We start from the raw sequence: 25,716 nt of genomic DNA, 5'->3' as shown, positions 1-25,716 counted from the left end.
GCTGAGACGTACTCTGTCTTTCCAGTGAGCAATAAAGATTGTGCAGCAGGAGGACCTTGGAGTTGAAAGAAGATCCTCAAACAAAGTGGACAGAAGACTTTGACTACTGTGGCTATTCTTACACAGATTGGGTAGTCTTTTGCCACTGGGTCAAGAGAAATTTTAGTAACCTCTTGATCTCTTATGACCCCCATGAAGTTAAGTCAGTACACTGAGGGCTTGTTCAGATCTCTCATGGATGAATTGGTAGAAAAGTTTATGATGGTTAGGTAATCTCAGAGTAGAAAGTTGCTGAAGTGCTCATTTTAAATTGCAAAAGATCTGTTCATGTTTAGGTTTCCAGGGAAGAGCTGTAATCATTGAGGACTTGGTTAAATCATTTAATAATCATACAATTATAGGAAAATGGGAACCCTTTGCCTGCAGTAGTCAGTGAGATCTAGGAGTCTTTGTAATTGTCTCTTAGTTACATGCCTTGGAAAGTTTTGAACAATTTGTAATTTGTCAATAGTAAGGGATCTACCTCTGTAGGATATATCGTGTATTAGTTAGTATACTTTAATAATGTCATAACTTCTCTTTGGAAATCTTATGTCCTTTCTGAACTAAAATAGAAAAACGTGATCAATCTTAGATCTTACCTCACCTTTTTTTTTTTTTTAATATTTATTTCTTTAGGCTGCACCAGGTCTTAGTTGTGGCACACAGGATCTTTGTTGTGGCATGCGGGATCTTTAGTTGCGGCATGTGAACTCTTAGTTGCGGCACGCATGTGGGATCTAGTTCCCTGACCAGGGATCGAACCCAGGCCCCCTGCATTGCGAGTGCAGAGTCCACCAGGGAAGTCCTCTACCTCACTTTTTGAACACAACGAAAGATCAGTCACATATTAGACTAGAGTAGAAGCCCATGCAAATTTAAGATCCTTGAGGTACTGGTTGAGGACTTGCTGAAAAATTGGAGGATGCCTCTGTGAACTCTTGGGGCGTAACTATCCAGGTGTATTGTTGATTTTCCCAAGGCAAACAAATGTTGACTATTTTGATCTAAAGGAACACTATAGAAAGACACAGATCTACAAGTGTGAAATATACAGCTTCAGGAGGCAGTGAAGATAATATTTTGGTTTGGTTCTGTAGGAAAGTGAGAGGGGAGGGGAAATGAATTATCCTATTTGTGGCCCTGAGATCGTGAATAAATTTATATCCCTTTCCATTGTGTTTTTGTTTTTGTTCTAAATCACGAAGATGGGAGTATTACAAGGATTAGTGTGAGGTATTAGTTCTTTGTAAGGTTTTCAGTTGTTGATGTTAGTCCTTTTAGCTTCTGCTTTTAGAGAGTATTGTCTAAATTTGGGTAGATGTTTGGAAGAGGTAATCTAGGCCTTGATGGGTTTAGCCCTAATAAAGCTGCCAATATCAGTAGACTTTTTTTTTTTCCCCCACAAAAAGTCAAACTCCTAACAGTGTTCAATTTGGGCTTGGTTTTAATAAGGAGACACCAGTAAATTAGCTATGACCTGATTATTGGTTAGGAAGACCTGAGGATTTCAAGGAATGGGCCATTAGGAGAACATTTAATCTGGTAATTCCTTTTATCAGTAGATTTCTCCCTGTTAAATTCCCTGGAGTGGTATCATATAGGAGAAAAAAAGTGTTCCTGTTAAAAGCCTGCCAGTGAGTTGAGGGCAGTACGTGGGAATGTCTGAAGGTTATTAGAGGAGCCACCACTGAAGTTGGTTGTCAGCTCCAAGGGAGAGGCTCCGTAATAGTGGTGGGGTTTAATTAAGATTGTTACAGCACTAGCAGTAATACAGATTTCGCAAGGTAGCCCTTTAATATTTAGAGAAATTTCTCCTTGTGAGTTTAAGGATAAAATGGGACATTATCCATCATATCCCCTTCCTTGATCACCCACTTTTTTTTTAATCCTTCACTTTCTTAACAGTGGCAGAACTATGGGTTTTCCATTGTCCTTTCTAATTATAGTATCTACAAGTGTCTTTGAGACTCATTTATTAACGTGGAAGTTCTAACCTCCTGCTATTCCTTGAATGGTTATTCTAGATATTAAAAGATGCATCTTTGACTTAACCATGTGTAATATTAATTGGTGCATTTACTCTTTTCCCAAATAGTACAAGAATATTAGAGCACTTCAACCCCATTTACTCCCTCCATCCCTGACTTAATATGACAGTGTTGTATCTTTTAATTCTGTAAGTTTATACTCTACAAGATATTACCATTGTTGTATACAGTTAATAGTCCTTTAGAATTACAACCATTTTTTCCATTTCTTATTCCTTCCTGCATTATTGTGCTTCCTTTTTGGATCATTTTCTTTCTACCTGAAGAACACTCCGTAGTATTTTGTTTACTGTGGTACTTTTAGCAAATTCTCTCTTTTAGTTTGTCTGAAAATGCCACCATTTTACTGGGTGTAGAATTCTAGATTAGCAATTTTTTGCTTTCAGTGTTTTAAGATATTGTTACTCTTCTGTTTTGTGTTGATTCTGTCAAGAAATCAGCTGTTAGTCTAATGAACTGTTCCTTTGCAGGTAATGTGTCTGCATTATCATGCTTCCTTTTGGATCATTTTCTCTACCTGAAGATCACCCTTTTTACTTAGGCTGCTATGATTCGTAATGCTTCTTGAATCTGTAATTTGTTGTCATTAGTTTTGAAAAATTCTCAGCCATTGTCTTTTTAAATATTGGTTGTGCCCTCTGTCTCTTTTGTTTCTTTCTCTTCTCTTGATGGGATCCAATTACATGCATGCTAGCCCTTCTCATCTGTATTACTTATGTCTCTTATTTTCTTCTTCATGGTTTTCATCATTTTGTCATTCTATTCTTTATTTTGAATATTTTCTTATGATATAGCTTCCAGTACATTAATAATCTGTTCTGCTGTACTTCTTCTGTTTTTAAGTTCATCCATTGTCTTATTAAATGCAGTTATTTTTTCAGTTTTAGAATTTTTTTTTTCTCAAAAATCTGTTGTGTCCTTTTCTTGGGTATTTGAAACTGTCAGAATTCTCAGTGTTTTATCATCTTGAATATTATATGCTTAGTTAGCCCTTACGAGTCTATTTCTATTGTTTGTTTACAGTTTCTGCTACTTGTTTTGTCTCCTCGTGTGCTTGGTTATTTTTAATTGTGTTTTAGACATTGTGTTTGAAAGTTTTCTGTCGAAATAACTTTATGCCTAGGAGATAGTATCTTCTAACAATGAGCACCTTTATCTGGTGCCTGAAAGAGCTAGCAATCTGGGACTACATTAATCTGTTTTCAAGCTTTGATATTTGAAGCTGAGCTGCAGTCCTCATGAGAGTCAGTAAAGTTCTTGTTTCTTAGAGTACTGCTCTTTAGGGTGTCAATCAAAAGTGCATGGGCTTCCCTGGTGGCGCAGTGGTTGAGAGTCCGCCTGCCGATGCAGGGGACACGGGTTCGTGCCCCGGTCCGGGAAGATCCCACATGCCACGGAGCGGCTGGGCCCGTGAGCCATGGCCGCTGAGCCTGCGCGTCCGGAGCCTGTGCTCCGCAACGGGAGAGGCCACGACAGTGAGAGGCCCGGAGGATCTGTTCAGGTTGAAGCAGGGCCAAGGCCTTGATCCTTCTGTACTTCCTTCCCTTTCCCCCTTACTGCTCCTGAGTGATCTCATCAAGATTTAAGGCTCTATGAACGTTTGAAAAATTTGTCTTGAAAGAAAACCTCACATCAGAAGCCTTTAAACGTATTTGAGGCATATAAAGAGACATAATAAAAAACATAATGAACACCTTTATTTTTCTACTTAAGGAATAAAACATTAGAAAATTAAAGCTCCTTGTGTGCCCTTTGTAGGAGGGAGAGTAATGCTCACCCCCACAGAAGATGTCCATGTCCTAAGCCCCAGAGCCTTTGAATATGTTCTGTTAACTGGCAGAGGGAAATTAAATTTGCAGATGGCATTAAGGTTTCTTATCAGTTGACCTTAAAATAGGAAGATTATTCTGGATTAACTGAGTGGGCCCAGTGTAATCACAAGGACACTTAAAAGTGGAAGAGGGAAATAGAAGTGTTAGAAGAGATGTGACAGCAGAAGCCAGGTCAGAGTGGCGTGATATGAGAAGGACTTCACCCATTGTTTCTTGCTTTGAAGATGGAGGAAGAAGCCCATGAGCAAAGGAATGTGGTGGTTGCCTCTATAAGTTGGAAAGGGCAGGAAACTGATTCTTACCCAGGGCCTCCAAAAAAGAGTGCAGCCTGCTGGCACTCTTCATCTTAGCTCACTGAGACCCATGTTGGACTTGCAACCTACCGCTCTGTAATATAATACATTTGTGTTATTTTAAGCCAAGTTTGCAGTAACTTGTTAGAGCAGCAATAAGAAGCTAATACACCCTCCCTGATCAAATTTACATCTCTCACCCTAGAAGTAACCAACATGCTGCTGTTAAAATTGCTATGGATGCCTTTATCCCTCCATACCACATGTATGTTAAGTAGTGCTGTGCATGTGTTTAAACTTCATGTAAAGGGTATTGAATGGTACTTACCCTGTATCTGTCCAAATAATTCTTTTCATCTTGCAAAAACTGAAACTCTGTCCCCATTAAGCACTAAGGCCCCATTCCCCCTCCCCCAGCCCCTGAAGACCACTGTTTCATTTTTTGTCTCTAGTACCTCATGTAAGTGGACTTACAGTATTTGTGAGCCATAGGTTTTTAACCTGTTCTGTCCATGATATTTCCCTCATTTTCAGTTTTCCCCACAGAACAGCTGGTGTGATCTTCTTAAAATGTCACTTTGATCATGTCTCTTCATTGGCTTCTCATTGCATTTTGTGATGACTCACAGTCTTCCACATGCCCTCCCTGTCCTGGGTGATTGGGCTTCACCTTCATTGTCACCTCTCATCATTCCCTTCCCTGTTCCTGACGAATTTCAGCCCCTCCTAAGCACCAAGTTCCTTCTTGCCTCAGGGAACCTGGTGCCTTGTGGACTGCTGATGTTAACATCTGGAATAGGATCTAGCAAATAATAGATATGCATTAAAACAGTTGAATAATTGAAAACAAACTTTCTATCTATATTTTATTGGAAAAAAGGGGGCCACCCAGCAGAGATTTTCTCATCCTGCCTTCTTTTCACCTTAGATCTTGTTAAAGAGCTACCTCACATTTTTTTTGTTCTTTACTGTGGCTTTCTGTTCTTGTTCTCCTCTTTGCCCTTTCTTCTATTACAATTCATTTGGCTTCAAATAATAGAAAATTCTATCTCAAAATGATTTTTAAGTAAGGAAGTTTCGATATCTTACAAAACCCTTAAATCAAGATTTAAGGCAGCCTCCAGCCACTCTTCTGCAGGCGCAGCACCTCATTGTTGTCATTGAGATGCTAGGCTCCTTCCCTCTCTGTCCTGTCGTCTTCAGCATTAGCTTCATCCTGAGGCAGATCCTCTCATGCAGGTAAAATAGTTACCACAGGCACGTGGGGCTCTGCTTCCTAAGAGAGAGATTCTCTCTTCCAGAGGCTCTTTGATGATCAAGTCACACCCCGGCCCCTCCGTCTCAGGGAAGCCACCCAGCAGTCTTCACATGACTCATTGGCCAGAATTGGTTCATAACCTGTCTCTGAACTAATCATAGGCAAGGGAAGTAAAATCACTGTTGGACCATTCTGGCCCATCTGGGGGCTAGGGAGGGCTCATCTTTTTTTTTTTTTTTTTTTTGAAATATAGTGCACCAATCCTGTCTTCCTCCTTTAAAAAAAAAATGTTTTATTTAGTTGTTTTTGGCTGCGTTGGGTCTTCGGTGCTGTGCACAGGCTTTCTTCTAGTTGCGGCGAGCAGGGGCTGCTCTTCTTGGCAGTGCGTGGGCTTCTCATTGTGGTGGCTTCTCTTGTTGCGGAGCATGGGATCTAGGCGCATGGGCTTCAGTAGCTGTGGCGCACGGGCTCTAGAGCGCAGGCTCAGTAGTTGTGGCGCATGGGCTTAGTTGCTCCGCGGCATGTGGAATCTTCCTGGACCAGGGATCAAACCTGTGTTGCCTGCATTGGCGGGCGGATTCTTAACCACTGCGCTAGCAGGGAATCCCCAGGGCTCATCTTCTTTTGAGGCACATAGTTACATTAAGGAAAAGTAAATAAACCTGAACAAAACAGCATTCTGTAAGAAGGAATCAGGAGGAATGGATACTGGGTAAGTAACCAACAGTGTCAACTGCATATATACTGTTCCAGGTCCTGTGACAGCAAGTATTTGTCACTTTTCCCTGAAGGTGTCCCTTCTCCTTTCTAACCTCTAACCCTCTTTGTATGCTCTGGTGCTTCTGTGTTCATCTTGTTTTGATCCTTCTTACCTTTTGTAGACGTGGGCATATTACTTTCAATTTGTATGCAATTGAAGTTATCAGCATAAAGTAGACAGTTATATCTCTAAGATCTTTGTTATAATCCTCATGTTAACCACAAAGCAAAAACCTACCGTTGATACACAAAAGGTAAAGAGAAGGAAATCAACACATGCCACTGCAGAAAATCATTGATTCATTAAGGAAGTCGGCAAGAGAGGTTGAAAGGAATATGGGAATTACCAATAAGCCAGAAAACAGTTATTAAGGTGACATTAGTGAGTCCTTATCTATCAATAATTACTCTAAATGTGAGTGGGTTAAAATCTCCAATCAAAAGACATAGAGTAACTGAATAAATTAAAAAACAAGACCCAACTATATGTTGCCTATAAGAAACTCCCTTTAGTGTCAAGGGACACACATAGGCCCAAAGTGAAAGGACGAAGGGCTTCCCTGGTGGCGCAGTGGTTGAGAGTCCACCTGCCAATGCAGGGGACACGGGTTCGTGCCCTGGTCCGGGAAGATCCCACATGCCACGGAGCGGCTGGGCCCGTGAGCCATGGCCACTGAGCCTGCACGTCCGGAGCCTGTGCTCCGCAATGGGAGAGGCCACAACAGTGAGAGGCCCACGTACTGCAAAAAAAAAAAAAGTGAAAGGATGGAAAAAGATACTCCGTGCAAGTGGAAACCAAAAGAGAGCAGGAGTAGCTATACTTATGTCAGATAAGACAGACTTTAACTCGAAACATGTAGCAAGAGATTCTTTAAATGCCAATGATAAAGGGATTATTTCACCAAGAGAATAATATAACAATCATAAATATATACCCCCCAACGTTGGAGTACCCAAATATATTAAGTGTAAACTAACAGATACAAAGGGGGAAATATGATACAATATGGTAAGGGACTTCAGTAACCCACTTTCAACAATGACTAGATCACCCAGGCAGAAATCAGTAAGGAATGATTGGACTTGAACCATACTTTAGACCAAATGAACCTAACAGACATATATATATATATAACATTCCATCAAACAGCAGCAGAATATACATTCTTCTCAAGCACACATGGAACATTCTCCAGGATAGATCATATGTCAAGCTACAAAACAGGTATTAGCAACTACCACAAGGGCGTGACTCCCTCTCTGAGCCTGCCTGTGTGTCTATCCACAGGTATTGTACTCTTTTTCCTCCTAATAAACACTTTACTTGCTTCACTACAAAAAAAAAGAAAAGGTTTTAGCAAATTTAAGAAGATTGAAATCGTATCACCTGACTTTTCTGACCACAGTGGTATGAAACTAGAAATCAGTAACGGGAAGAAACCCGCAGAATTCACAGAATGTGGAAATTAACACACTCTTGAATAACCAATGGGTCAGAGAAGAAACTGAAAAGGAGATAAGAAAATACGTTGAAACAAACAAAACTGGAAATACAACATATCAAAACTTATGGGATGTATTAAAAACAGCTCTATGAAGGAAGTTTATAGTGATACACACCTACAGTAAGAAACAAGAAAGATCTGAAATAAACAACTTCACTTTACACCTCAAGGAACTAGGAAAAGAACAAACTAAGCCCAAAGTTAGCATAAAGAAGGAAATACCAAAGATCAATGCAGAAATAAATGAAATAGAGACTAGAAAGATGATAGAAAAGGTCAGTGAAACTAAGAGCTGTTTTTTGAAACATAAACAAAAATGACAAACCTTTAGCTAGACTAAGGAAAAAAAGAGATGGGATTATTCAAATAATGTCAGAAATGAAAGAGGAGATATTACAAATGGTACCATGGAAATACAAAGGATCATACGAGACTACTATGAACAGTTACAAGCCAACAAATTGGATAACTTAGAAGAATGGACGAATTCTTAGAAACATACAACCTACCAAGACTGAATCATGAAGAAATAGAAAATCTGAAGAGGCCAAAACGAGTAAGGAGATTGAGTCGGTAATTGAAAACCTCCCAACAAAGAAAAGCCCAGGACCAGATGGTTTCCTTATGGAATTCTGCTAAACATGTAAAGAAGAATTAACACCAATTCTTCTCAGACTCTTTCAAAAAATTGAAGAGAAGAGGATCACTGCTAAATTTATTTTTTGAGGCCAACATACCCTGGTACTAAAGCTAGATAAGGCCACTACAAGAAAGGAAAACTACAGTTCAATGTTTGATGAACATAGATGCAAAAAATTTCAACAAAATATTTGCAAACCCAAGTCAGCATTACATTAAAAGGTTTATGCATCATGATCAAATGGAATATATCCCTGGCATGCAAAGATGCTTCGTCATACAGAAATCGGTAAGTATGATACACCACGTTAATAGAATGAAAGATAAAAATCATATGATCATCTTAATAGATGCAGAAAAAGCATTAGACAAAATATAGCCTTTTTTTCATGATAAAAACTCTCAACAAAGTGGGTATAGAGGGAAAGTACCTCAAAATAATAAGAGTCATATAACAAGCCCACAGCTAACATCATACTCAATGGTGAAAAGCTCCAAGCTGTTTTTTTCCCAAAGTGGGAAATTACCTTTACATTTTGGGATTAGTCTAGTTCTGATAATTATGGGTACTTCCCTCCTTTCCTGTAGTCTTATTGTGCCTTTTCTCTTGGCTTCAAACCACTCAGAATGTTAATTTGTTAAATCATAGGTTTTATACACAATTAAAAGTTTTTCACCTCTTTGCTCTCTTTCAGTTTTATACAATTGAAAGATTATAGATATGTGAATGCTACAAATAAAACTTGAACGTTCAGGTGGCCTTTTGTTTTAAGGTATCAGACCTATTTTTTTGTTGTTCATAGAATATATAGCAACAGCTTTAAATGAAAAGTTTTTGATAGCTTATATCTACTCATTGCCAGATAAGTTGTTAGGTAGACACTGACAGGAGCAGTTTGAGTGTGTGTGTGTGTGTGTGTGTGTGTGTGTGTGTGTGTGTTTTAATGACAAGCAAAATAGTCTGTTAGCTCATGTAGATAGAGGAGGTGTGTTCATTCACACGTGACCCATTTGCACTGTGGTGAAGCTGCCTGACAGTATTTTAAATGGAAGCAATTTGTAAACGAGTTGGTAGCCACACTTTCAGAACAAACTGATATAGCCTTGTGGGGAGATGTTTTCTGGAATGACTGCCTGTGTTTGAGGTCTAGGTTTGCTGCTCTCTAGCCTTGTGACTTTGGATTCTCTGTCCTCGTATGTAAGATAGGATAATGATTGTAAGTTGTTGTGAGTCATTATTAAACACAACTCTTGCTGTATAAGGGATAATCTGTCATAGCTGTGTAAACTATATAATAACCGTGGTACATTTTTTCTTCATGAAACACCTGTATAATTATTCTCATGTCTATTTGAGTTAAAGTAGTACTATGGCCAGTTAGTAACTTAACTATACTAAAAAAGTATTTTCTTCTTCCTCTTTGTATACATATACACACGTATATTTGGATGTATATCTGTATATATCTCTCTGTATATATGTGTAAGTATACATGTATATATGTATACACATATATATGTAGACATGTGCACACATTTACACATGTATTTTAAATATATTTATGTACGTGCATAAATATTTATACAGAAAGCATGTATGCATCCTCTCTATACATAACTACATACGTGCAAAGCACATTTTATGTAAATTGTTCCAGATCATGTGAGGCATGGACTTTAACATGCGTTTATCTTAAGTGCTTAGTGTAGTACTTGGTATGTGGAAAGTGCTTGTTACACAGTCATCATCTCCTGGGAGTCCCACTCCTTGTCTCCCTGTCTGGAAGTCACATTTGTTGAATATCCACTTGTGGAGAAATAGACTTTCTAGTATTTGGGGAAGTTGGGGGCAAAGGTATGCTTCCCACTCCTGGGAAATGTCTCTGCTTCCTCCCCACAGGTGACCTTGCTCCCGGAATTAGGAGAACACAGGGCTTATAAATCTACTAGTAGAGCGATTTTTTTGCAGAATGGTATGAAAGTGCCAAATACAAAAGATTACTATTGATATTGCTGCAAGACTTAAGCTTCTCTAATCTGACCCGACCCTGGCTGGCGGCCAATGCCCCCCAACCCTGCCCACTTGGAGATATACTGCATCTTTTCTTACTCTGTGCAGCCATCTCGTTTCTGGTGAGATGTTACATCCTTAGCTAATTACAGTGAGTCCCTGGCCAATTTTACCTTATGTGTGATTGAGGTGAGGCGGGACTGGAAGGAAATGGGAGAAAGAGACAGGTTTCTTGCCTGTGAAGCCCAGCACCTGTATCTGGGATTGTTCTTAGGCAGCCGGCTTGAGTTTATCACTCTTTAATTCCACTGCTGTTTACTTATGTATTGAAAATAGAAAAATTTATAGTTTGGGTACTTGTTATTTGACTTTTGGATTATTGACAATAGCTTCCTAATTAACATTCTTGCCTCCAACTTTTTTTTTTTTTTTTGGATTTTGAGATTAATTCTGATTGAGGTTGACAATTCTTATTCATTATGGTATTCAACAAATATAAAGTATAACTGCATGGAGTTAATACACTTTATAAAAAATTGAAATATAGTTGATACACAATATTATGTTAGTTTCAGGCGTATAACATAGTGATTCAACTTTTTTTTTAAACACCTTTATTGGAGTATAATTGCTTTACAATGGTGTGTTAATTTCTGCTTTATAACAAAGTGAATCAGTTATACATATACATATGTTCCCATATCTCTTCCCTCTTGCGTCTCCCTCCCTCCCACCCTCCCTATCCCACCCCTCTAGGTAGTCACAAACCACCTAGCTGATCTCCCTGTGCTATGTGCTTGCCTCCAATCTTGATCCTACTAGTGTGTGCTGATGTTGTGTGATTTTTAAGTCTAATCTAATAAGATCTTAATCTTATTGCGTTTAACATTGTCAAATATCTATGTAATTCTGTTGAAATTTTCATAAATTTTACATATCTTTGGCATTTGCCAAATTTAACTCTCCTCCCACCATAATTTTTTCCCCGTAATTTTAGGAAGTTTTATTTTTGTACTTGAGTAGTGATAGTTCCATTTAACTGATTGTTTTTCCTGTTTTTTGTACATAGAATTGAGTTGAAAATACTGCTCGATACATGGCATCCTGGCATTGTCAGTCTGTACAAGGCCCTATGTTTTTCTTTATTTTTCATCCTCTCATCTCTGTCCCATTCTCTTCTTCCATTATAATAGGCTCCCATTCTTATGAATTTAAAAGGCAGATTAAGGGAAAAACATTTATAGGGTACCTTAATAGCACATTAATCTTGAGTACTTATTCACAATAATACTTGGAGTACAACACGTTAATATTTAAGAAATGTTCAGGTGTATTCACATGCCCGATGTAATGCTACTTTTAAGAAGAAAATGTTTGGGGCCAAGTAGAGATAAATTAGGTGGATATGCGAAATAGCAGGAAAGACCAGTTACTAGGGAGGAAAATATTACACATTAATTTCTGTTTTCAGTGTTGCTCATTTCTTCTAGCATGGATATTACGGAGAGAAAGAATGATTATATGACCAGTGTCAAAATATAGTTCTTGAAGTCAGGATGCCTGATTATATAACTTTACTCTTTGTAGAGTTATGTTCAGAAAAATGACACTGGGAAGGTGATCTAAGAAAGATAGGTTGGTAGTTGTCTTTGATGGAAACCCCCTACATTTAGTGATATCTGATCATGTTACTGTAATCTTGTAACTAAACAGACAGAAAGGACCAGGAGTTTCTTTCTAGCTTCCAAGGTTAGAAATACTTTTTAAGCTCTGCATAGCTTTTTTTCCAAACAAGGTAAAGATGTGTTTGAAATATGAGAGCTTAACAAATTGAGCTTAAATCCCACAAGATAATGCAGAGGAGAGAGATTCATAGCTAGGTTTACAAGAAGCTTTGTAACGTCTTGGAGTTTGGCCTCTGGAGTTGCCAAGAGACGTGAAAGACCTCCTGTTGTGTCCGTCCTGCTCACTGGTGTATCTCAGGGGCTATAGCCGTGCTGACCACAGGAATGCCCCCAAATCAAGAATTAGTAGGTCTAATAATCTTTTAAATAAGCTTATGTCATTAACCAGCAAGTTAACTTGTGGATTTCATTTGTCAGAATGATCAAAAGAGCAAAACACGTTAACTACGACAAGGAATTTTAAGCAAAGTATAGCATGGCTAGTTAGAATGTGTTCTCTGAGAGCTGACGCAATGTAAACTAAAGGGACTGTTGTTTCAATTTGCTTTAATGCATTGTGACTTCATGTAAGGTAATTGGGCATCATGAATGTTACAGGCCACCGGAATGCACCTGTAGGAAAGTTTACTTGCCTGCTGCAGCAAGGGCAAGTGCACACCTGGGAACCAGAGCAAGTGGGGCTTCGTCGGTAGGTTTGGGCTGAATGATTCTAAGGAGAGACTGGGAAGTAGACCAGCTGTGCACTGGATACTGTTGTGAGGTGGGGTCAGTTTGGTAATTGGGTACCTGAGTATTCTGTTCGGGGGTAGGCGGAATGAAGCAGAGCTGGGGGCTCATTGGTAAGAGAGCAGTAATTACTCAAAAAAGGGCCATTTTAGTCATTTTGCCATTCTGGTGTGGCCTTGGGCAAAACTTTATTTCCTGTTTGCCTTTCCTACTGGCCTTGCCACTAATCTGTTAGGGATAGCACAATCTGATTTTCAGTGGGGTTTATTTTCGCTTTCTTAGTCCCTCTTTTTGGCCAGATTCAGCCATTGAGGACATTGTTCTGTGAAATCCAGATCTTCTCTGTGCTGGAATTCTGTTGATCAGGAGACTTCAGAGCGTCTCATCTACTGTTGGACTGAAGTCAGTTCTTTGTGACTACTTTTTGTTGTTGTGAGGTCAGTTGAATCATGCAAAGCAAAAATGGCTGTGCACATACAACACTCTGGAGATCCCATCTGAGCTCTAGAACACTGACAGATGCTGAGAGATTAGGGACAGTTTGTAGTCTGCTGCTAAGCCAAGAGCCAAGGCCCCAAGTATGGTTTTGGTGTGGACAGAAACTTTCCTAGGTTTGACATCAGAGGGGCTGTCTGTCTTGTTTACTATTTTAGTTTACCATTTTATGGACTTCCCTGGTGGTGCAGTGGTTAAGAATCCGCCTGCCAATGCAGGGGACGTGGGTTCGAGCCCTGGTCCAGGAAGATCCCACATGCTGCGGAACAGCTAAGCCCGTGTGCCACAACTACTGAGCCTGCGCTCTAGAGCCTTCAAGCCACACTGCCGAAGCCCGCGCACCACAACTACTGAAGCCCGCGCACCTAGAGCCCGCGCACTGAAGAGTAGCCCCTGCTCGCCACAACTAGAGAAAGCCTGCGCGCAGCAACAAAGACCCAATGCGGCCAAAAAGAAATAGAAAACAAAACAAAACAAAATAAAGAGTTGCTTAGTAGTTGAGTGTAATTGCCCAAGAACTAGAGTGAGCTGAGTTGCACCCAAAAGAAAGTGGCTACAATCTCAACAGTTGGCTTGTTTGCATATTTTAGTGAAATCCTGAGCAAATTGCAGCCAGGTATGAGACTCATACAAGGAGTGACTGGGGATGCAAAGAACAGTGTTATAGGGCTTCGCTGGTGGCGCAGTGGTTGAGAGTCCGCCTGCCGATGCAGGGGACACGGGTTCGTGCCCCGGTCCGGGAAAGATCCCACATGCCGTGGAGCGGCTGGGCCTGTGAGCCATGGCTACTGAGCCTGCGCGTCCGGAGCCTGTGCTCCGCGACAGGAGAGGCCACAAGAGTGAGAGGCCCGCATACCGCAAAAAAAAAAAAAAAAAGAACAGCGTTATAGGTATCATTGTTAGAGATAACAAGTATCTGTTAACAATTCAGAAATTTAAAGCAGCAGAGAGGAAGGGAAGAGCTGGCGGTGGGGGGAGGTGGGGAAAGCATGCAGATTAAAGCCTGACCGTCTTTGGTTCTGGCCATTTAGATTTTGTTCCATAAGCCCTGGGGGTGGAAGCTCTCTCTCTCATGCTGCTTGATCCAAAGGTCTTGGGTATAAGCTTTCTCATTCTAAGACCATCTTCTGGACGATTCTTAGCAATCCTCAGTTTGGGGTCTCTGGCTGGACAGCCTTCCAGTGACTTGAGGAAGTATTGTGTTGTTGTAATTGAGAGGTATGGATCCAAGGAGTTTTACTGCAGAATATGGCAAGGTCATTTCCATGGGGGTTCAAGTACAGTCTTTCCCTAATGATGCTTCAAAAATAGCCAAACACCTAATCCGAGAGCATGTAGAGCTGATTAAGTATCTGGCAAGGGAAGATAGTTGTTTACATCAGTGATAAGGTTGAACAGTTCTGGAAAATTATTTTGTTAACCAGAATTATTATGTCACATAATTATCATTTCTTTTCTGTGATGGAAATAATTTATAGTCTCTTAGCAACTTTGAAGTTTGTAATACGGTATTATTGTATATAATCACTGTGCTGTGCGTAGATCTCCGGGATTAGAGCTCCAGGATTTTTTGTCTTCTGGTTGCAAGTTTTACCCTTAAACAACATCTCCCCAGTCCCCCAGCCCCCAGCCCCTGGTAACCACTATTCTACTTTCTGTATTTACGAGAGACTGCACATGTAAGTGATATGCATGCAGTATTTGTCCTTCTGTGTCTGACTTGTCTCACCTAGCATAATGCCTTCAAGGTCTACCCATGATCCATGTTACCATACATGGCAGGATTTCCTTCTTTCTCGTGGCTGAATGATATCCTTTTTAAGTGGCCCATTACCCGTCTTCACTGGAAGGCTGTAAAATCTACTGCTTGTCTCCACTTTTCTGAAATGCCTAAATATTGTCTTGATGTGCATCTGTTTTAATTCATTTGGGATAGGAACTCACTGAACCCTTCCAGGTTTACAAATCCTGTCCTTCAGTTTGGGAGTTTCCTTGAATTACTTTGTAAGTTTTCTTCCTCTCTTTTCTCTGTTCTTTTTTTCTGAAACTCCTAATTATTTGTGTGTTGGATTTCAGGGACTGGTTCTCTCATTTCCCTAGTTTTATTTCACGTTTCTCTAACTTTGTTTTATTGCTCTGTTTTCTAGGCTCTCTCTTCAGTTTATCTTCTCCCCAGCCAGTTCTGCTTCCAGATGGATCTTGTCCTCTCAAGTCTCTGCTTTGGAGGATCTGGCTCTGCAAACCTAATTGGTTCTCAGCTTTCTTCGCTATCAGCTTCTTATTTGGTTTTCTTGGATCCTTGTCATCAGCTACTGTTCTACTGTTTGTCCACTTACATTCTAGTTTCCAAATTTTTATGCTATCTTCTCTCTCATTTTTCATCCTTATGGGTTTATGTCTTTAAAATTTTTTCTTTGCCATAGTTTTAGTAGGGTGTTAGGAGGGGAGTGAAGTTTGATATGTGTTCAGTACTCTATTTTACCAAAACACTACTCATTTTTTTTTAACCACTCCTTTATAGCCACTTTTTTGTTTACATCTTTATTGGAGTATAATTGCTTTGCAATGGTGTGTTAGTTTCTGCTTTATAACAAAGTGAATCAGCTATACATATACATATGTTCCCATATCTCTTCCCTCCCTTTATAGCCATTTTATATTTTTGACTTCCCCTCCCATCTGTTAAAGGCAAGTGTTCGTCATGGCTGCACCCTCTTCTTTTTGGTCTTCTCACGTGACACACTTTCTCTCAACTTTGTTTATTTATTTTTAAATGTGATGTTTTCTTGTCATACTCATTTGTTTTGTACACTCCTTGAAGTGAAGTATACATACTCTGCACCCGTTGGAGACAGCTGGCATGGAAGTCCCCCTCCCACCCTACCTCTGTCTGTTTCTAAGGTAGGCAAACCTCAGGGCTGTCCATGTGTTTCCATGATTTTAAGCTGCTGCCCGTCTTTGCTATTCTCTGAGCATGCCAGATCCTGTCTGTGCTTCTGTATTTTTGTACATGCTTTTCCCCCTTCCTGGGATGCCTCATATAACTACTGATTTCTTTTCCCAGCCCCTCCTTCCTTTCCTGACAGACTTCTTAAGTTTTAAGAATCTCTGCTTAAGTAGACTCTTTCTGAAGCTTTCTTTCATCTTCCTTCAACCCTTCACGGTATAGTTAGTTGATCACTCCCTCTGTCTACAGTACTATTCTACGGAGCACTGTACTGCAGTAATTACTGATCCAGTCTGACGACTTCCACTGGATCATGACTGAACGTAGGGGACGAACCTTTTTCCTCTCCAGGGTGCCTTTTTACAAAAAAGTGTTGTGTGGATGGCTAGATAAATAAGTGTGCTCTGTAAAGCACAAAGCACTATTATGTTACCATGGTAATTATTATTAGGTGATTTTTAAGAGGCAGTTGCCTTTTTGATAATCACACATCTTTTCAAAGTTTTTTATGTTCTCCCATTTTACCTTTCTTTCTGATAACTTACTTTTATAAAATATAAAACATTAACTACTTGGGATGGGGGAGAGAACTGATTGCAGATTAGAATTTTTTTTTTAGCTCATTTTGAAGAAATTTTCACATGGCTGTCTTTAATGAAGAGAAAGTCCAGGGGCTGTTGTCAGGGAGGTGAGTTAGTCTCTGGTTTAATTTATTTCCTTCTCCACCGCTCTCTCTCTCTCTCTCCTTAGAAGGCTCAAGTCTAGGAAGTTGTCCTCGACAGTAGATATAACGGAACCTGTTACACTCCTGGGTTGACCATCTGGTTAAATCAGTACCATGCACATGAACTGTCTAATCTCTAATAGATTTATTCTGATCCCAATTTCACTTTATTTTTGTGTCACCTTCTTTAATGTCTCCTTTAATCTTTCAGAAATCATTCAGACTTGGTGAACATTAAGTACAGATATTCTTAGTGTATTTTTAATATAATGTGTGCCCATGGTGCTTTACTAGAAAGTACTTGTAAATCTGATTGTCGTAAAACAAATCTTTTTTTCAGAAAAATAATGTAATTGTGATTTGTTTTTACAACTAAGGATATGGTGTAAATGTTATAAAAGGAAAGATAAAGTTACATAAGCTTTATTGATAATTTAAAATGATAAAGTATTAAACTTATTGATTTTATAAGGAGTTACTCATCTGTTCAGTCAAACCTTAACTCTGGCTCTATGACTCTGCCCTTACTTTTAGTATTTTTTTTTTTTTGTGGTACGCGGGCCTCTCACTGCTGTGGCCTCTCCCATTGCGGAGCACAGGCTCCGGACACGCAGGCCCAGCGGCCATGGCTCACGGGCCCAGCCGCTCCGCGGCATGTGGGATCTTCCCGGACCAGGGCACGAACCCGTGTCCCCTGCATTGTCAGGTGGACTCTCAACCACTGCGCCACCAGGGAAGCCCCCTTACTTTTAGTATTTGACCTCATTTCCAACATGAGAAAAATAATGAAAGCCATCAAAATGAGAACTCCCCTGGCTTTTTGCCTCTGAACCAACTTCTTTGCACCTGTATCTATCCTTTCCTCCCTCCTTTGTCTTCCTGTTAACAATGGAAGACACGTTTCTCCTTCTCGCTCTGAATCTAATCTCTCCCCAGCATTTCAGTCTTTGCTCTTCTCGTTTTTCCCTCTCATCTCCTTTTCTCTGGGTTCTTCCTTTCAGTACTTAACATAATCAAGTTTCTCGCATCTTAAAAAAAATTCTTTAACCTTGTGTATTACTCCAGCTGCTGCCTTATTTTATCACCTTCAAAGAATTACCTACTTTTATTGTCTCAGTTGACTTAGGCCCCATTCATTCCCCAGCCTTCTGCAGTATAGACTGCCAGTACGTCACTGCGACTATTTTTGCCTAGTCCAGTATCCCCTGGTGACTTCATCATTGCTAAATTCAGTGGACACTGCTCACTCCTCACCTTACTAGACTTCTTGGCAGCTTTGGATACTGTTTACTATTCTGCCCTTTTTTGAAAACCTTTTTCTTAACCAGTCCTGCTCTTTGGTCTCCCCTCATGTACTCTCCTGGCTTGGTTGACGGTATGTATACGCTGATATCTTCAGCTTTCTCTTGAGCTTTAGACGTGCTTATTCAGCTTGCCATCCCCACGTAGGTGTCTCACAGGTACCAGACTCAGCCTGCACACAGCGGAGCCATCATCTTCCTGTTCCCTCGGACCTTTTCCTCCTGCTGTGTTCCCTGTTCCGGGGGATGATGTTGTGTTGGCCTGTTCCCTGGGGCAGGAGTCATTATGTCCGACCCCATCTCCTTCCTCATCCCCAGGATTCTGTCCTTTGTGCTGCTGGTCTGCCTTCCGTCACTCCAGGCTGTCCCCTTGGCAGCAGCCAGCATCATCTCCCACCTGAGTAGTTTGGACACTGTGGACTTCGCTGCTCTCTCGGTTTCCTGTCTTTACTTACTGCCCCCCAACATTTAAAAGCCGCCAAAGCACAGGAGGATTGATACTCTCCTGTTTAAAAAGTGTTAACGGAGCGTCTCCTCTTGTTCTTGGAGGATAAAAATACTTCTACGATCTGGTTCCTAACTGTATCCCCAGCCTCATCTCCCGTTGTTTAGTGTATGTTCTTCAAGTGCTTTTCCCTCACCTCATGTGCCTTCACACTTTGTTCCCCTCTTAACACACACACACACACACACAAACACACACACACACAGCACAGTTTTCAAAGTGTGATCTGGGAAGCTCTAGGTGTCCTCAAAATCCTTTGAGAGGGTCTGCAAGGTCAACACTGTTTTCCTAACAGTGCTGTGTTATATGCCTTTCTTCACGCTGATTCTCGCGAGTGTACAGTGGGTTTTTCTCAAAGGTGACGTGACACGTGACGATGCCATTGCTCTGGTGGGTAATGGATATGTGCTTTCGTAGGTTGTGTTTTTTAAGAGTTCCCATTTTTCAATTCTAAGAGGGTTAATATTGATAGAACAAACAGAACTTCTTCAGGGTCCTCAGTGACATCTAAGAGAGTAAAAGGGTCCTGAGTCCAGAATGTCTGAGGACTGCCATTCGGGCCTCAGTGAGATGGGATTTCCTCTGAGAAGGCTTTGCCTGGGTCTCCAGGCAAAAGAGTGACTTTTGGGTAGCTCTGCGGTTCGTACTTGGTCTGTCACAGCATTATCATACTGTCTTGTGGTGGGTTAGTTATCTCTCACCACCAGTAGCCACAGAAAGCTCCATAAAGGAAGGAATTCCCTTGTATCCCCAGGACTTAGCACAGTTCTGGAGACACAGTAAGTGCTCAGTAAACGTATGTCGAGTGAATCCCTTTGAAGGTATTTGGGGATATGAACTATATAACATGTTTTAAATCATAACCATTTTGTACTTTATGAATGATGCATTCATTTCTTAATTTTTTTGACACCCCGATATCCAAATGGGCTTTAAGAGACCAAGTTTTATATATGCACGCACATGCACACACACACACACACACACACACAGGAAGTGTATACATATTAGAGCAGAAAGAACCTATTATTGGAAGTCAGGAGCTTCATTTCTGAATCTTTCTCTTCTGCAAATAACCATAGAGCCTTGGACAAGTCTTTTTATTCCTTGGAATCTAACTTCCCTCATCAAGTTTTGGGATTGGAATAGATTACCTAAAGTTTCTCCCATATGAAATTATGTGACTATATGTGAAAGGTGTCAAAGTGTATGTGATTTATATTTATTTTTATTCTATTTTATTAAAAATGCACATACATTTAGATTTATCTGTATATTAAAATAACTTTGTTTTTACAGGAAAGATGATAAAGACTATGCTTTAAAACAAATAGAAGGAACCGGGATCTCTATGTCGGCATGTAGAGAAATAGCAGTAAGTGAAGCTCTTTTTATCATCATTATTGTTAGCTGATTTATGGGTGTCACCTATATAGGTCTCTGAATTGTATTTGTCACATATACACATTAATTGAAAGTTGAGGAATATTTTTCATATCTACTATCTATAGCAAAATATATTTGTTTTTTAAAGAGAAGTAAAGGTGGCATATAGTTCTAGTAAAAATTTCTATGTAAATTCACTTATTTGGGGTTAAGTAAATCTCAGTTGTTTATGTAACTATATATTTTTCCAAAAAATGTCACTAAATAGTTAAGGATCCAGTTATTCTTATTATTTCATCGAGTGTAATAAAAGTGTTTATTATGTTATATGTTAATTCATATAAAATTAATACTTCTATTTTAATAAGATGAGATTAATGTCATTACTTATGAACTTAAAATGAGATTGTTATTTGATTTTCATTGTATCTGTCTGTTCATTTGAATAAGTAAAATTATATACCCCCCCCCTTTTTGGAGGCATACCATTGCCATATGGTAATTAGAATCTCATTTTGATTCTGAAGGAAAATATTCTTCATGTTAATGCATTATTAAATAATTATTCTTACATTTAAAGTGAGTATTCTCTGAGACTTTACTTCAGCTTTTACTGTTGTGAAACTATGGGTCCAAACTTGTCTTTTCTGTCTTTAATCAGAATATTCTAGAATATATATTGTAATAATCTTTACTTTTATTGCTTTCAGCCCTCTGTCTACACAGATATAGGCTGTTGTGACCTGGAGGTATTAATTTAAATAATATTACTCGTTTAACAGATTCTATACCACTGGGTTTTCAACTAAAAGTCATTTATTGTGTATCATGTTGACAGGAACTAGACCAAGAAGAAGTAAACATAGAACACATAGAGCAAGTCAGGATCCCTGGCCTTGTGTTTGCACACTGATGAGGAAAGGCTTATAATTCTTCTAATAATAGGAATGGTGTGCCGAGCACTATGGTAGGAGGGAATAGAGAATGGGAAAAGGGTGTATGTATCTAAACTAGAGAATCAAGGAAGGTTTCAGGTTTTGGAGGACATGTAAGAATTACCTCCATGAGGGAAGAATAGGAGTGAGCTGGAGGGCATTCTTAACCAAAGGTATGCTGTATTGGAAATTATATTTCATTTCATTGATAAAATTCTTATACTCTTGTATCTTGAGGCAAGATATCTGTACATTAACTGTCAGTTCTGCAGCATCTACTATTCTCTATATTCTAGTCGGTTTTAAAGAATTAAAATCTGTTGAACTGTGGTCAGTGATGTTGGTCATCATGATAGGGATGACCTTCAGAGGGGCAGGGAGGGACCAGAGGGGAGACAAGGGGGAGCTTTCAGGATGCTGTTCTGTTTCTTGGTTTTGCTCTGGGTCTGGTCATGTGGGTTTCACATGTGAAAACTCACTGAGCTGTGCACTTAACGTTCATATGCTTTCCTCTGTCTTTATTATTCTTCAACAGAAAGTTTTAAAATCAAACAAAACTCCATTCATTTCAGGAACAGACATTCTTAGCTTTATATCTATGTTGATAACTGTAAATGCAGTTAAGCACAATAGGAGTATGAAAGCTTATTTTTAACCTACTTGATTGTGGTTCTTCAGCCTAAGCTGAGCAGAAATTGTTAATTTTGATGAAGTCTCATTTACTAGTTTTTTCCTTTTATGACTCTTGTTTTCTGTGTCTGGCTGAAGAAATCTTTATCTACTCACTACTTGTGAAGATGTTTCCCTTTGTTTTCTTCTGAAGCCTTACAATTTTAGCTTTACTTCTAAGTCTGTGATCTGTTCACGTCATTTCTGTTTTTAGTCTGATGTAATGTTTGAGCATCTCCTCCCTTCACCTCATGTGAATGTACAATTGTAGCATCATTGTTTGAAAAGATTCTTTCCCATTGAATTCCTTTGGCATCTTTGTAAAAAATTAAATGTCTGTAAGTGTTGGACTATTTCTGGGCTCTATTCTGTTCCATTGATCGCTTTGTCTATCCGCAGCCAATACCAGATAACTCTACTTTACATACAGCAAGACTTGAAGTGAAGTGGTATAATGCCACCAGCTTTATTTTTTATTGCAGGATTGTTTGGGCTATTTTAGGTCCTTTGCATTAGCATGTACATTGTTGAATTGGCTAGTAATTTTTATTTCTAAAAAAATGCCTGCTAACATTATGGTTTGCATCAATTCAGGGAGAATTGAATCTTAATAATACTGAAACTTCTAAGCCATGAAAGTATGTCTTTCTTTCATGGCTTAGAAAGACATACTTTTCCATTTTTTAAGGTTTTTAAAAAATTTCTCCCAACAATGTTTATAGTTTTTTAGTGTGGAGGCTTTACACGCTTGTTAAATTCATTCCTAAGGATTTTATGTTTTCTGACATTATTATACATGGGATTATTTTTTAAATTTTGTTTTCCACTTGTTTGCTTCTGTATTTGCTTCTGTATTAAGAATTGATTTTAAAAAAATATTTTATATTATATAAATTATATTTCTAAATTCACTGGTAGGTTTGGTGATGTCTTTGGGGTTTCCTACATAAGTAATTATGTCATCTATGAATAGGAATAGTTTTACTTCTTTCTCTCTTTATGCTTTTGATTTTTTTCTTTTGCGTTGGCTAGAGCCTCTCAGAAGATGTTGAATGGTGGTGAGAGCAGGCATCTTACTTGTTCCGAGTCTTGGGGGAAAGTGTTTTCAGTGTTTCACCATCAAGTTAAATGCTAGCTATAAGTTTTTTATAGATACCATCAGACAGGCTTAGGAAGTTCCCTTCTATTTTTTTGTAAATGGTAATGAATTTTATCAAATGCTTTTTTTCTACATGTCCTGAAATGACTATATAGTTCTTCTCTTATTCTGTTATATTGGTAGACTACATTGATTAATTTTCTAACATTTATCCAGTTTTGCAGCTTTGAAATAATCCCTGCTTTGTTATATATCAGTTGATTTGATTTACTAATGTGTTGCTGAGGAGCTGTAGGTCTTTTGAAGAATGTTAGCCTATGATTATTGTTCTTGTAACGTTTTTGTCTTTGGTATCGAAGTTGTGCTGTCCTCACAGAACAAGTTAGGCAGCCTTTCTTCATCCTCTGCATTCTGACAGAGTTTCTGTATGAATGGCAGTTATTCTTCCTTGAATGTTGGACAGAATTCACCGACCAATATTATTTCCTTAATAGATATAGAGCTCTTCACATTTAATATTTGGTCTTGCGTATGATAAGTCCTATTTTTTATGTAATATTTTCATTTTGTTTGTTACTGAATTTATTGGCACAAAGTTGATAATAATATTCTTATTATCTTTTCACAAATGTGGCTTCTATAGTGGCGTCCCTATTTCATTGTGGACTTGGTAATTTGTGTTCTCTGTCTGTATCATTGATTTTTGCTCTTATCTTTATTATTTCTTCTATTTACTTTTGGCCTGCATTTCTTTTTTATCTTCTTCTTCCTTTTTTAAATATTTATTTATTTATTTAGACTGCACCAGGTCTTAGTGGTGGCACGTGGGATCTTCGCTGTGGCATGTTTAGCTGCGGCATGCAGACTCTTAGTTGCGACATGCGGACTTCATAGTTGTGGCATGCGTACTTCTCAGATGCGGCATGCAGACTCTTAGTTGTGGCATGAATGTGGGATCTAGTTCCCTGACCAGGGATCGAACCCAGGCCCCCTGCATTGAGAGCGTGGATTCTTACCCACTGGACCACCAGGGAAGTCCCTCTTTTTTATCTTCTTAAGGTGGACCATTAGGTCATTGGTTTTTTTTTAAACAGTTCTTTTCTAATATAAGCAATTAAAACTATAAATTTGCCTCCAAGTAGTGTTTTACTTGCATTCCACAAATTTTGTCACATTGTATTATTATTATCATTTAGTACAAAATAATTTCCATTTTCTTTGTGATTTTTTTTCTTTTATTCATGGATTATTTAGAAATATATTGTTTAATTTTTAAATATGTGAGGCTTTCCAGATAATTTATTGTTGTCAACTACTAATTTTTTCCTGTTGCGGTCAGAGAAGAGAGACTATATTTTAGCAATATATACTGAAATATTTATAGATGAACTCATATGCCTGAGATTTACTTCAAAATAATTCAGGGTGGGGTGGGAGGAGTGGATATGAATATCGATAAAATGAGATAGGCTGTGAGTGGATGATGATACATGGGGGTTGTTCTATTTTACTATTCTATTTACTTCTGAAAATTTTTCTATAATAAAAATTCAAAAGGAGGGCTTCCCTGGTGGCGCAATGATTGAGAGTCCGCCTGCCGATGCAGGGGACGCGGGTTCGTGCCCCGGTCCGGGAAGATCCCACATGCCGTGGAGCGGCTGGGCCCGTGAGCCATGGCCGCTGAGCCTGCGGGTCCAGAGCCTGTGCTCCGCAATGGGAGAGGCCACAACAGTGAGAGGCCCGCATACCGCCAAAAAAAAAAAAAAAAAATTCAAAAGGAAAAAGGATCCCATCTGTCTGACAAGTCTGCTCAGACCTTGCATTTATTATGGAAGTCCATTGTCTGAGAAGTCCGGTTTCTCCAACACTCACCTCCATTATTCTCTTACGATCTACACCCAGTTTGTTCCTTTCATAGCATTTATTACAAATTATAATTATAAGGAGTTTCTTTTTATTTTTTGTTAACTTATTTTCTGTTTGTGTTCCCTAACTCTGCCTGACTGGAATGCATTTCTTCACCAGTGTGTGCTAGTTCTCACACATAGTCTTTTGTTTAGTAAATAATTGTAAAAGGGAGGGAAGAAGGAAAGAACTCTGAGAATTTCTACTGAAGTGAAGAGCATTGCATGTCTTCATCCTCACGGTATTCTAAGTGGCTTGCTGTGTATTTCCAGAGCTTCCTGTGAGTCATGATCCCTTTAGCTTAGTGGTGTTCAGTACTTCTTCAGTGGACTATCAATGGACCAAGGGGCCGCCTTGTAGTTCAGCTACTGTTAAAGCTTACATCTGCTTTAACCTAGGCTCCTCAGGTTTTTTAAATTTTTCTTTAATTAATTTGCAAGAATTCAATTGAAGAAAAGTTTCCACAGCTTAAAAAAAAACTGAAATAATTTTGGAATAATTTTACTGATGCTTTTATAGTAATTTCAACTCAACTGTCATACTTAGGGTGTACATTTAGAATTTATTATTTTTGCTATATTGTAAAATTTTAATATTAGAAATCAATGTTATTTTGAGAATATTAGAGGTTTTCTTACCTATTTCTCACTCACCATGTAAGTGGTATTTATTGACAAGATAGTTTTAAATGCTATTTATTTTTTATTTATTTGAACTTTTAGAGTTCAGATTAAGTGTGATATTGTGTGGCATAGTTAGAATGAATTAAGTTTATGACGAATGATGTTTTAAAACATTTGTATTTTTAGCAGTGATCTTAGTACTCAGGAAATTATAAGATTTTATTCCCAGTAGAATTAGGAAAACTTAGGTGGTTTCTGTGATGAAACCATTGTATAAGTTTATTTAAACCTTTTTCCATTAAACATTTTTGGACATAAAATTTTCAAAA

General features: G+C 38.8%; 1 protein-coding gene across 2 annotated transcripts in view; it reads left to right on the top strand.

Moving 5' to 3' along the window:
- CDK8 (cyclin dependent kinase 8) overlaps positions 1 to 25,716 on the top strand; it is a gene marked incomplete at both ends in the record, with an annotated part of 96,047 nt that overhangs the window by 22,776 nt on the left and 47,555 nt on the right. For both annotated transcript variants that reach the window (XM_079721837.1, XM_079721838.1), the window contains one exon: positions 20,070 to 20,145. In XM_079721837.1, the coding sequence (XP_079577963.1) occupies positions 20,070 to 20,145 (76 nt within the window). The remainder of the gene's footprint in view (positions 1 to 20,069; positions 20,146 to 25,716) is intronic.

The sequence above is a fragment of the Hyperoodon ampullatus genome, assembly GCF_949752795.1.
Source record: "Hyperoodon ampullatus genome assembly, chromosome: 16".
NCBI classification, from domain to species: Eukaryota; Metazoa; Chordata; class Mammalia; order Artiodactyla; family Ziphiidae; genus Hyperoodon; species Hyperoodon ampullatus.
The sequence above is the reverse complement of the archived record's forward strand: the minus strand, read 5'-3'. Positions and strand labels throughout refer to the sequence as shown.